The sequence below is a fragment of the Equus przewalskii genome, chromosome 8, assembly GCF_037783145.1.
Source record: "Equus przewalskii isolate Varuska chromosome 8, EquPr2, whole genome shotgun sequence".
NCBI lineage: Eukaryota > Metazoa > Chordata > Mammalia > Perissodactyla > Equidae > Equus > Equus przewalskii.
This window is the reverse complement of record NC_091838.1, coordinates 23,588,141-23,601,576: the sequence shown is the minus strand read 5'-3', so window position 1 is coordinate 23,601,576 and position 13,436 is coordinate 23,588,141. Positions and strand designations below refer to the sequence as shown.

Below are 13,436 nucleotides of genomic sequence, written 5' to 3'. Positions count from 1 at the left end.
ACATCTAAGATATACATTATACATTTGTGAGTGCAATAGTATATATTTTGTGAAAAGAAAGCAGTATCTAATATCTGTACTTACTAAACTTCCCTTGTTTTATTTCCTTTCCAAAGGCGAAACTGCATTTTAGCAGATGAAATGGGTTTGGGAAAAACTATCCAGTCCATTACATTTCTCTATGAGATATATTTGAAAGGAATCCATGGCCCTTTTTTAGTAATTGCCCCATTGTCCACAATCCCCAACTGGGAAAGGGAATTCCGTACCTGGACAGAGTTGAACGTGGTTGTGTATCATGGGAGTCAAGCTAGTCGTCGGACCATTCAGTTGTATGAAATGTACTTCAAAGATCCCCAGGTAAAGTGACACAGGTGCTATTCGTTATGCTTATTATGTGCATTTTAAGTCATTTGGTATTAAAATGGTCTCAGACATTTGGGGGGGGTAACGCCTAGATTTTGCAAAACTGAGAAATTTGCTTTAGATTTCTTACCCATTTTTGCTTGTATTATGTTTCCGTATCTTATGATTATAGCTCTTTATTTTTAAAACTGGTCATTCTCATTGTTAGAGTAGGACAAATGAAATTTTTTTTACTGTGAATGACTACTGAAAATCATTTACTGTGTTGATATGCTAATTGGTTTTATTTTGCAAGCCTTAGAGAAAGCTAAACAAAAAGTGGCATTATTAAATGTGAATAGAAAGAAAGTTTTGTTATATTGTTACTAGAAGTGAAAAATATTAGGCATGTAATATTGAATGACACATTGAATGAAATACACCCAAAGGGAAGAATTTATTCTTTGTCCCTTAGTAGCAATTACTATGATTTTTTACTTATTCTAGTTGCCTGTCTGCAGTCATTCTGATATTGACAGAGAAGCATTATAAATGACAAAGAAGGAAGGATAGTGTGTGCTAAAATAGTTGTAAGCTCTCAGTGGTAAATGGAAGTCCTGTAACTGGAAAATAGGACTGAGTTTTGTTTTACATGTTTGTTTGCTTTAAGTGTAAAATCTGACCTACAAGCAAATACTTAAAGGGAAAATGTTGAAATTTATTTTGGTATTTATCTTTAGATTAGGAAAATTATTGTAAGTTCTCTCCTAAGTGTATGTTTTTTCATTTTAGCACTTTAAAAGTACAAAATAAGTTACAAGAGTAAAAAATTTTTTAAAAAGTTAGCTTAGTACATAATCCCTTTGGCCTTTCGCCTTTTGGAGTCTGTAGGGTGTAACTAGGATGGACACATTTAGTGGCACTTTACTGCATGTGATCTGTAAGGAAATTGGACCAGAAATTTTACTAACAATTTTCAAACTTCCTTTAAAAAAGAAAGATTTTAAAACACTGTTACACAATAATAGCTTAAAGCCTCCAGAATACCTTGAAAACAAAATATGGGCTACCTAAAATAAAGATGTCCCCAAACAGATAAATACATATGTGTTAATGCTATTTATTCATCCTCAAAGTTATTAATGTAATACTTAATGCTAAATAGTAATTCAGAGTTGTTTTTGTAGGGTCGAGTGATAAAGGGGTCCTATAAGTTTCATGCCATCATCACTACGTTTGAGATGATTTTGACTGATTGCCCTGAGCTGCGGAATATTCCATGGCGCTGTGTAGTCATTGATGAAGCCCACAGGCTGAAGAATAGGAACTGCAAGCTGTTGGAGGGACTCAAGATGATGGACTTGGTCAGTGATCATATCGGTGATTCCATTGAAGCCCTAATAGATTTGTTACTGACTCAGTATTCCTGCTGCTCTGAATTTGACTGATACCTGTGAAGGATGTTTGCAAAGCCTGTCAAATATTGTGATATATCCTCCTAAGCTTTCAGTCACTCAAAAGTTGCTGCTGTCTTCCTGATTCTTACATTGCTGGCTGGTCTCTTTGCGCAGTTGGATCACAGCAAAGTGTAGTCATGGTGTTGTCACTGAAATGAGTTTCAAGTATTTGCTTTTCCATTTTGTTTATAAATACTGGCATTTCATAAGCTGTTGGGCCCAGCGTTAGCTCAGTGATGATAATCCAGTTATATTCTAGGGCTCACAGGTTTTGGCATACTGGAGCCAGTAGAGTAAGACTTATAAATGCAAGTGCTCAGTAAGTTGAGTCACTATCTGGAATTGGTCCAGTCTGCACAGACACTTAGAAGTTTGGAGCATTACATGATCTTGAATTTGATCTGGAGTTTTAGATCACACCGATCCCATACCTTCCAGCTTCCTAAGAGAAGCTCAGTCTTCCTGATTATACTTTTCTAGATTGTTTTTCAGTAGACGCGTCATAGGATAACATGTTGTAGAAGTGGTAGCATTTGATTGATCCTCCGTTCCATACTGTTGTGTGTATGGTTTCCTAGTGGAAATTACTACATGACTTCGGTCATCCTCATTCTTTTCACTCTGTAGTTTACAGGGTGGGTTTTGATCACTTGTTTTCATTTTTAACATACATTTTAAAAGCAAATTATTGTCATTTAGTGTGTCTTGAATGTTTTGATGAGGTTTTTTAAAGTACTAAAAAAGATTTTAAAAATGCCTTTAGTGTTGACTTCTGTAGATTAATTTGATCTCGTTAATTGAGAGTTTGAGATGGGAAGGAGTATTCTATGTTCATGGCTATAGACTTTATACTGAAGCCTGGTACTACCAAAAGAACACTTAAAAGCTTTCTGTTGCAGCTGGTTCCTTGAAGCAGCTTCTTTTATTCTTAAATTAATGGGATTGGATTAGCTAACTATTCTTTTAATTAAAAACAAATCTAGTTTTGTTTAGAGGAAAAAGTCTGAATTATCCTATTTAGGGTGGGATTTCCCATCCAAAGACCTTTCTCAAAGCAGTTTATGGTATTTGGTGGCCAATCCACAAAACAAATTAGAGCACCTAGAAATGGTGAGGAGGTTTGAAGACGTGGGTAAACGTATGGAAGAGAGAAACTCTGTGGCTGTGTTTGGTTTCTCCAGGTAATACTTTAGCATTACATTGAAGTAAACCTGTATTTGCGGGTAAACACTCATGCTCATGAAATGTCTAACTACATCTTCTGAGCAGGGACCCATCTTCGCAGTGGTCCACGAAGGAGACAGTTATAGCACCATTTCCTGAAGGCTTAACTAGTCACCTGATGGAGTTTATCTAAGTTGTTTTCTATTGTTGGTTCATATGTTCCCAGATAGTAGATTCTTACTGTAAGATAGTCCTCCGTTGGTGAGTACAGATTAGTTTAACTCAGTCAGCATCAAATAGTCTAATTGTCATTGGGAGACTTCAGAGGATTTTCTATTTTTTTGTAGTAACATTTCATTAATGGATTAGAATCTGTTATCCAGGTAATTTTTCTGTTATATATTGCAGTGTTTTCTAACCTTTTTCACGTAATGGCACATATAAAAAATGATAGTATTTGTCACACTAGGGTAAGCAGAGAAGGCTGCCCACTGCCACAGGTCACCAGTCCTGGGATCCTGACTGTCACAGCCCTGCTGGCTGCCCCAAGGACTTGGCGTGTCTGTAACTCATTCATGGCTTACCAGCTGGGAAGCTCCGATTAGCAAATGAACACGATAATTGTTTTTCTGATGATCAGGAATCTTTATCTCAGAAGAAATGTTTTCAAGATGGAACACATTATCTTTGTTCAGAATCAGAATATGATTGTATTTATCCAGTTCTGAACAGCTCATTGCCTGCTCTTTACATCCTTACTTAAAATAAACAGCATGAGAACTTATACACTGGCCACTTTTTATTCTTCATTCTTAAATTAAGTCATGGTGAAAACGGCAAATAACTATATCCAACTACAGAGCAGGTCACAGGGAACTGCTGTTGCCTGCACTAGACTCAGTTGTGATGAAATTGCACTTCGTGAGGATTATCTTCAAGTGCATTCTCAGAAAGGAAAGACCAGTGAGTGTCTCCAGCTCTCCCATCACAAAGGAAATACTTGTGAGGATGCTATGTTGAGGGACATTTATGGTCTGCACTGTCCTCCAGAGGACCTCTGGAAAGCAAAGCTGTCTCCTTGTCCCTCATCGACAAGGAGGGGATTCTCTGGAGGTGTGGTCGTAGTTCTTCATTGATTCTGTTATCTCATCTTTCATGGTCAGGAGGCCTCACACAAAGGGTCTGGTGAAATGAAATTAAATGGACATCACTCCATCAGAGCTAAAAAGAATGGTAACATTTTCAAGCCAAAAGCCTGTCTGTTGGCATAGTTGAGCTTGATAAGCTCGAAAGCCCGAGTCTCTCACATGACGTTTTGTGATGCTGTGTCCATTAATCATATGTTATATAATAGTTACTTTCAAATGGAAACCTAGTTTTATTCCACTGCTCATATGCAACCTTATAAAAGGGTTGTAATCATTTGGTATAATTGGCTTTAAACAGCCCTTGAGGGACTGCAGCATAAAGAAGGAGTTCCTTCCCTTTTTTCAAGTAAGTTTATTTTGAAATAAGTTAAAAGGCTATTTCTGAAGTATTTGGCTAGAGGCTCAGGATTTAACTCAGTCATGAAGGATATGAAGAAACTGAGAGACATTATTTAGTATCTCCGCAGCTCTCTTCCACCGCAGTAACGCTTTTCCTGAATCTATGACAGTATTTTTAAAAATTCTTGGATAAAGGGGCTGGCCCCGTGGCCGAGTGGTTAAGTTCGCGCGCTCTGCTGCAGGCAGCCCAGTGTTTCGTTGGTTCGAATCCTGGGCGCGGACATGGCACTGCTCATCAAACCACGCTGAGGCAGCGTCCCATATGCCACAACTAGAAGGACCCACAACAAAGAATATACAACTATGTACTGGGGGGCTTTGGGGAGAAAAAGGAAAAAATAAAATCTTTAAAAAAAAAAAAAATTCTTGGATAAAGTAATTCAGAACTTGAGTATGTCAGGGATTGGGGCCCACGTTACCCACCAGTATGGTTTTACGTTAGAAAATCTTGAATGGATGTGCAGACTCCTTACTCTTTATGAATTTAATGAGTCTGAAGATGATGGTGGTCTGCGTATCTTCCTGAATCAAAGGGAGAAGAGGAGGAATAAAAGCAAATTCAACTGCTCCACCTTGCCTTCGAAGAGCTTCATTGACAGATAAGACGTTGGTAGATATTTAGAAATTAGCCTGCCCTTAGTTCTGTCATTCATCTTGTATTTGCTGAGCATGTACTGTCTGCTTGGCAACCAAGTCTTGTCAGATTCCAAGTTAAGTCAGAATATTGCTTTTAAACCTACTGGTGGTATAATTACTTTCTCAATTAGTTTTATTAGCTATGCTATATGTCAAATAGCCAAATTAAAGTTGAAAATAATAAGGCCCTTAAGATTAATAAACTGACTATTGTTAAGACTGGTCACTGCAAAACAGCTTCTTCATGTTGGACATGTAGAAGTAGGACATGGTGCTGGACCCGGGGACAAGTGGTTAAGTTCACGTGCTCCTCTTCGTCCGGCCCAGGGTTTCGCCGGTTCAAATCCTGGTTGTGGACATGGCACTGCTCCTCAGGCCATGCCGAGGTGGCATCCTACATAGTAGAACCAGAAGGACCTACAACTAGAATATACAACTGTGTACTGGCGGACTTCGGGGAGAAGAAGAAGGAAAAAAAGAAGACTGGCAACAGATGTTAGCTCAGGTGCCAATCTTAAAAAGCAAAAAAAAAGAAGGACAAGTGTGCAAATACATAAGGAAAGCTGGAGAAAAAGCTTGTAAACAGGAAGAATTATTTTAAAGAAATACCTAATTTGGTTTAAAGAGACAAAGTTAGAAATAGCATCTGTTAAAAAAAAATGATTGTGGTATTTAAAACCAAGCTGACCTCTTTGCTAGTTTGAAATTTTTGCAGAACAAAATCGTTTTTCATATGCTGCTGCATGTAGAAGAACTTCTTTTGTCTCTAAAGTGAGTCATGCAGGAAGCAGATGGGGAGACGAGGGCACTGTCGATGTAGAGAAAAGAAAGAAGCATGTAAGCTTTATAGGAGTCTAGGGATTTTAGGAACAATCTTAAACTTTGGTGGAGAAAAAAGCATGGAGACTTAGGGGACTTGCGAAGCCATGGCACTAAAATGTTGACCTAATGATCCCAGGAAGACATGAAATGGCAAGACACATTTACAGGGTCTGCAGAATTCCAGTGAGGCCCTTGCATGTTATCTGTCTGAAGCGGGGACCGTGTTTTTCTTGCATCTTCACTTTTGTGCCTAATTCCTGTAGTTTACATAGAGTGCATGCTGCGTTAATGTTAGTGAGTAAAAGTAGGAACATGGGTATCTATCTAGAGAGAGGCTTTGGTTTCAAGAAACTGATTTTGTTGGGACTTGCTGAGTTGCTTTCCTTGTATTCCTGCAGGAGCATAAAGTGCTGCTGACGGGGACCCCCCTCCAGAACACTGTGGAAGAGCTCTTCAGCTTGCTTCATTTCCTGGAACCGAGTCGTTTCCCTTCAGAAACCACCTTTATGCAAGAATTTGGTGATCTGAAAACAGAAGAACAGGTACTTATGTCTACTTTGTATTTTAGTCATATAATTGAAGATTAACCCATGAAATGGCAAAGCATTAATATTCAACTACTTAAAAGTATAAATTATATCAGTTGTTTCCCACCTAGTAGACAAGTGAGCTTTCTGTCTCCTTTCCTTGCACATTCTGAGTCTTCACTGTGGAGGTTTTCTTGGTTGGTTGTCTGTCTGCCCTCGTGAAGGGCTGTGAGATTTGTAGAGAGGCTGCGTACCTGTTCCTGTAATTTTCAGAGACTGCCGTGCTGTTCAGGGTTGTGGGTTTGCTCTGTATACTTTTGGGGATAATGTCAGAAGCCACTGGCATTTGTGGAGCTGTTTGCCTCCCAGAGTTGAGGTTCTAGTCTTATTTCTTAACTGTATACCTGGTCATATTGCTTACTGTTCTGAGTCTACATATTTTCCTTTAGAAACTTGGGTCATAACTACCCCACATGATTTCTGTGAGAAATAAATGAAGTATTGTGTATGAAAAGGGATTGGTTATTTTATGCATTGTAAGAGTTATATGTTGTTTGTTGTCATGCTGTATTTGAAATAAGTATGGAGATATGCCTGAAATCTTGGTCTTTATGTCCCTCTTCCCTCAACTTACTGTCTGCAACCTCTTAGTTTAGTTCAAAGTGAAGTCTTTGTTTTGTTTTGCTTTTCTTAAAAACTATCTGGTGCGCTGTGTCCTATTTCCAGTCAGCAGAAAAGAGAACCACAGAGACGTCTCTGCTTGCTCGCTGGTGCAGGGACTCGATGACTCCTGTCTTACTCATTCTGTGAGCTCTTTCTAGAAAGGACGAGAACTGAAGCGTAGCACTCCCAGGGCACCGTCTCCTCCCTCTCCCTCATCGTCCCCATGGCTTAAGACAAACAGAAGGGAAAGCTAAATGAATAAATTGGGTTCTTTTCTGCTGTGTATTTTTCAAGCCTTCTGGCTGTTCAGGACTCCTGGATAGATGAAATAAGTCCATTCGAAATGGAATCATTCAACCTTCATGCGCTTCTGTTTTGAAAGTTGAAAGATTAGTGCCTTCATACCCTGACTGGGTTTTGACAAATGAAAATGAACGGTAAATAAATAAGATAATCCTGATTTTTCATGTTAGGATATGTTTTGACATGCAAGCAAATCACGATACCAGTATTTACTTAAGGTCCTTTTTTAGGTGCAAAAACTCCAGGCTATTCTAAAGCCAATGATGTTGAGACGTCTCAAGGAGGATGTAGAAAAGAACTTGGCCCCCAAAGAAGAAACTATTATTGAAGTTGAGCTAACAAACATTCAGAAGAAATATTACCGAGCCATCCTTGAGAAGAATTTTACATTTCTTTCCAAAGGTGGTGGTCAAGCTAACGTCCCTAACCTTTTAAACACTATGATGGAATTACGGAAGTGCTGCAATCATCCGTACCTTATTAATGGTAAGCCTGCGCACTCGCGAGCTTGTCTAAGTGACCCTCAGAGCATCAGACATCCCTTTCTCCCAGGAGACTGAGAATTTTATGGTTTGTAGTCATTCCTGTATCCTGTCATGTCAATGTTGCGTTTCACCGGCTTCCTATGCTTTATGATTTGCCTTCTGTGGTGGTTGAAGGCCAAGGACCACTGCCCCTGCCGCTTCCTGAATTCGGACCTCACCTCGCCGTCCTCTTCCTTCCAAATAGCCATGTCTCACCCTGTGAAAAGAAATGTTAGTGCTCCGTGGCCAGAAATCATCGAAGGTGCAAACAGCTGAAGAGAAGCTAGCCCCTGACTGAGGTTTTCTTGCTCTGTGTGTTTAAATCAGAGAAGTCAGAGGGGAACTGTGGTGTGAGAAGGCAGCTGTTAGCTGTCTCACGACTTCGATAGGAGGAAATTTCTCTCAGTCTAGAGGCCTGTAGTACCTAGTCCCTAAGAATGAGAGATTAACTTAAAGCTTTGATGATAGTTTGTCCCTTTTATTGATGACTACTTCACGGTCTTCCTATTTTCCTAACTAAATTGATAGTGTTATGTAACTGATACTAGTAAAAACCTCTATTAAATACTTACAGGAATCATTAGAGGAACAAATATTTCACGCCTATGATGTGTAAGATACTCTGGAGAATACAAGACCTTCAGCTTGTCAGGGATTGGGATTAAAAAGGCCGTTAGAAAGCGGTGGCCTCGAGACAGGCCTACAGGGGCAAGAAAGATTTTGCCAGTCAGGTTAGAAAAAGAAAGGGCATTTAGGCTGATGTAGTATCATGAACAAAGAGAAGGAGGCAGGAAAGCAGAGGGGAATGTGCCCAAAGTATAAAGCACATGTGAGGCAGTGGGACACCAAGCCTCGGACCCTCTGGTCCGTGCTCTGGAAAGCCCTCAGTGTGGGATATGGGATTTTGGCTTTCGTCTGTAGGCAGTGGAAAACCTTTGGTTAGTGTTTGAGCTGAGAAATGATTAGAACTGTGATTCAGGATGATTGATCTGGCAACATCATCTAAACAGATGGAGTAGGGAAAGACAGGACAAGCAGAAAGACCAGTGAGGAGGCTATTGCTGTCGTCCAGGCCAAAGTTAATATGGGGTAAAGAAAGGTGATGGCTGGCTAACTTGGAATGCTGGTGTGCAATTGTAATTGGCCAGTAGTGCGATTAGGTTCCCTTCCAGGGGAGAAGGAACAAAGCCTGGTTTTGTCTTCATCACAATCTGTGAGGTTCAAGGGCAGCTAATTTAAAGAGTTCCTCATCTTTTTCCCTTTCGTAACTTACCTGTCAGCCACCTCAGATCCAGAAGTTCCTGGTACTAAATGACGAAGTGGCCCACGCCTGGAAGACAGTCTCAGCATAGCACCTGAGGTCATTGCTGTGGTGAGACATCAGTGAATTTCCGTTCCAAACTGTGTGCTTTTAGCTTTGTCTTCCAGAGCATCGTGTGTGATTATTATATCTTTACTGCTGCCAACCTGATAGTCACCGTGCATTTAGGAGCCTGTAAGGCTCTGATGGTGAGTGTCAGCCAGCCTGTTCCGGACTTGGAGAGATGGAGTTGAGGATCAGGGTGATTGATGGTATAAGTAAGGCACGCATTGTGTGTGTGGTGTTTGTGTACATGTACTCGTGTGACACATGCACACTTTTGCATTTACTATCTGGTAGAAAGAAAATGAAGAATAGTAGCCTCCAAGGGGAAAGAAAAGACACTCACAGAAGAGCTCGAACGCTGTAGCAGGATGTGTGTGAAAGGGATGACTTCAGTGACGGTCGTTAGACATCCGCTCTGGGTCCCATCAAGTTTACCTTGTTTGGTTACATGCTAGTTATGTGCATTGAGCATTGCAGGTGGGAGGTCCCCCCAAAACACAGCTAGTGGGTCTCTTCCCTGGCTGGCTGCTCTTCAGGGTCATCCTATATAATTCGTTGTTCGCCGGGAGGACAAAGGCTTGCATTTGTGGCTGTGTTCTAATTGGTCACACCTTGAGCTCGGCTTTTCTGTCCTGATGACAAGTTGTGAAGTGTCTGTTAAGTGGGTATCCTTATATGCCTTTATATTGGGAAATTGTAGTAAAAAAAAATACACATATATAGACACACACACACATTAGGCGTTACAAGCACCCAGATAACTTATGTAGATGTTGTGTTGCCCAGAGCTTGCTCCAGGGCCGGTACTGCCCATTCTCATCCACAGTCTAGAGTAGAAAGTGTACTGAGATGATGCTGACTGTACACATGTTTATTGAGCAGTTACAAGTTCATTTTCAATTTTGGAGGTTAAATTGAAATTTGCCTTGGGTGTGGCAGAGGAAAGCAGCCCCAATCAAATGGAAGTTCAATACAACAGTGCACATTTCTAATTGTGGAAAATAGAAGCAACTATATGTATAAATTGAGAGTGGTTACGTAAGCAAAGCAGATGAAAATAAATTAGAGGTGATGGTAGAACAAACTATGTAAATGAGAATTTTTTTTTAATTTTATTTTTTGTTTTTTGTGTTTTTTTTTTGCTGAGGAAGATTAGTTCTTTGCTGAGGAAGATTAGCCCTGAGCTAACATCTGTGCCAGTCTTCCTCTATTTTGTGTGTGGGCCAACTCCACAACATGGCCTGATGAGTGGAGTAGGTCTGTGCCTGGGATCCGAACCCAAGCCACTGAAGCAGAGTATGTGGAACTTTAACCACTTGGCCATGAGGCCAGCCCCGCTGAGAAATGTTTTTAATGTGTGTTAATATTTTTCCTGAAGTGCTTAGAACAGTGTTTGGTGCACTGTAAGCACTTGGTCAGTTTGCTAGTTGTTTTTCTTGCTAAAAGGTAAGCAGGTAACTGCATAACATAAGTGGAATTACTGTTATTGGCCCAAGCTTTATTAGAATGGAATGTCCAATTTTAGTTTCCCTAGTGAGAGTAAAAATAATGTTGAAACTTGGTCCAGGTCGCCTCATGATTAGGCGTGACCCGAGAGTCATCTGTTGTTGTTGGGCAGCAGGAGTGTGGGGAATAGTGGGCAGAAAGGAAGCGAGGCTGAAGCCGACACGATGGGATGAATTTCAGAGAGAAAGTAACAACTTGTTTTTTTCTGGTAATCTTCAAAAGAAAATAATTTCTTGTCTGTGGCTAATATAGCTAGGTAACATTGCAGTTACTGCCCTCACAATGAGCATCTGTGGGAGTGAAAAGACTTCCACTCTTATTTCAAGTGAATACACACATTTCAAATTGTCTTTGATACATATGCACACACACGCCTACCTTTTTAAATGTAGTACAAACAGTACTTTAACTAAGAGCAGTGCCAACAACGTATCATGGTTTGTCATAACCTATTTCTAGTTCATTTTCTGATTGATATTTACAAATCTGACATCAAGGTAAATCATTCATTGGTAAACTTGAAAATTTGGGACATTAGACATTGCTTTTCTCCCCAACACCTTTCCATCCCTTCAGTATTGCCGTAATAAATACAGTGCTAAAGGGATCATGTAGGAAATATGTTTGCTGGGTTTTGGGGGGTTTTTTTGAGGAAGATTAGCCCTGAGCTAACATCTGCTGCCAATCCTCCTCTTTTTGCTGAGGAAGACTGGCCCTGAGCTAACATCCATGCCCATCTTCCTCTACTTTATACATGGGACGCCTACCACAGCATGGCTTGCCAAGCAGTGCCATGTCCACAGCCGGGATCTGAACCGGCAAACCCCAGGCTGCTGAAGCGGAGCGTGCGAACTTAACCACTGTGCTACTGGGCCGGCCCCTGTTTGCTGGTATTTTTAAATGAAGTGTTTCTAGTATAAACTGCCTGCCACTTTAAGAACCTGAATTCATAACAAAGAGCTGAACTGATTAATTCAGCAGTAGCTTTTGTCACGTAAGAAAGAATTTACTTTTATTTTTGGCTGTTCTTTATAAGATGAGAAATTATTGGTAGCATTGAAAAAGCAGGAAAGTTATTTTTCTTGTCTCTGAATAAATATAAAGTTAAAAAAATGTCTCCCATTTGACTGAATTATTTATATTTTCAAGTATTTTGCTAAAATAATTCAAACATGTCTGATATTTATTTTATCAAAATGATTATTTCATTTTGAAAACTCCTCATTGACCATTAACTTGTTTTAAACTAAAATAGTATATTTTATTTTGATTATGGATTATAATCTTAATATGGATAAAAAATATCCAAATATTGTAAGTAAAATCTGTCTATTTCTGAGTTGGAAAGAGCCGATAGTATATTGCACAGCAGGAGCAAACTTTTCAAAAAGACCTCATGTAATATGTGGAATTCTTGTCCCGAATCTAGAACCTAGATTTCTAAATTTCATGTTTTGGAAAATATTATTCAAGAACATTCCTGCTAATACTCGTAAACAGCATTTTGTTTTTTACCTTTTCCTAGTAAAACCTTTGCTTTTTTTTCCACTTAGAGAAAAGTCCTGAATCTTATTAGCCTTTTATTCACGTGGAAGAGGAAGTGAGAGCCTAGCAGTTCTGGCCCAGCTGGTGTTTTCTGCCAGTCCCCTTCCGAGCAGTAACAGTGTGCTGTGCAGAAGGCCTTAGTGCTTGGGGAAGACGCTGAGTGACTTTAATCTGTTCTTAGTAAGGTTCTTTGTTGATTAATAATTAACAAGCTGTATTTCTGTGTATGACCATGTCATAAGTTAATTTCCACAGTGCCCTTAAAGTGGAAGTAGGATGGCACTTTTGTTACATCTGCTGCTGCTTGCAGAAGTACTGTCTGAATGGCTGTGGTGGCCTAACTAACCTGATCTTTAAAAACCTTTTTGAGGTTTATATATCCCCATCTTGTATATAGTTAGTTCACATTTAAAACCAGTGGCAGAAAGAGTAGTTCAAAGTTTCTGGCCCAGTTTAGGGCTGGAACCTATCCCATTAGATGGATTTGTTTGTTCATATTTTCTAAAGGATAGGTGACCATATCCCCTGTCCTCAGGGAGAGGCACTGAGCACAGCAGCCATGCCCTGATTAACCCCAGCGATGGGAGGAGGCCAGACTGATGCTGCGTAATTCCAGTTAAGCCACCTAAGCAGTCGTAGGAAGCTTAGCCTGCTGCTTCCTGAGTAGGCGTGTGTTTGGGGTCAGGGGAGGAAGCGGTCAGGACTTCGTTCCTTAGGAAGATGAGGCTTCTCTGCAGCACCCAGGTCTCTGAACAAGCAGAAATTCCTGTGGGGCTGTGAGATAAAGAGGGTTAGGCGTAGAGGTCTCACATGAAACACTTAGAGATTGTTTTGTTTTTAAACCTTTGGATAATTTAAGATAGAATTTTAGTACCTTAGGAAATTCTCAGATGGGAATGAATATGGAGGGAGATTTAGAGAGTGCAATAGAAGATGTGTGCTCAAGTTCCCCACAAAAATATCTAAAAATTATCCTGAAGACGGAATTGGCTTTCCTTGCAGTCGTTTTGGCTGCATTAATATGTGATTAT

The 13,436-nt window shown here is 40.0% G+C and overlaps 1 protein-coding gene across 10 annotated transcripts in view; it reads left to right on the top strand.

Annotated features, from left to right (window-relative positions):
* The window catches only part of CHD7 (chromodomain helicase DNA binding protein 7), a 183,126-nt gene that overhangs the window by 138,317 nt on the left and 31,373 nt on the right, over positions 1–13,436 (top strand). For all 10 annotated transcript variants that reach the window (XM_070630535.1, XM_070630533.1, XM_070630534.1 and 7 more), the window contains 4 exons: positions 117–360; positions 1,533–1,709; positions 6,370–6,513; positions 7,695–7,950. In XM_070630535.1, the coding sequence (XP_070486636.1) occupies positions 117–360; positions 1,533–1,709; positions 6,370–6,513; positions 7,695–7,950 (821 nt within the window). The remainder of the gene's footprint in view (positions 1–116; positions 361–1,532; positions 1,710–6,369; positions 6,514–7,694; positions 7,951–13,436) is intronic.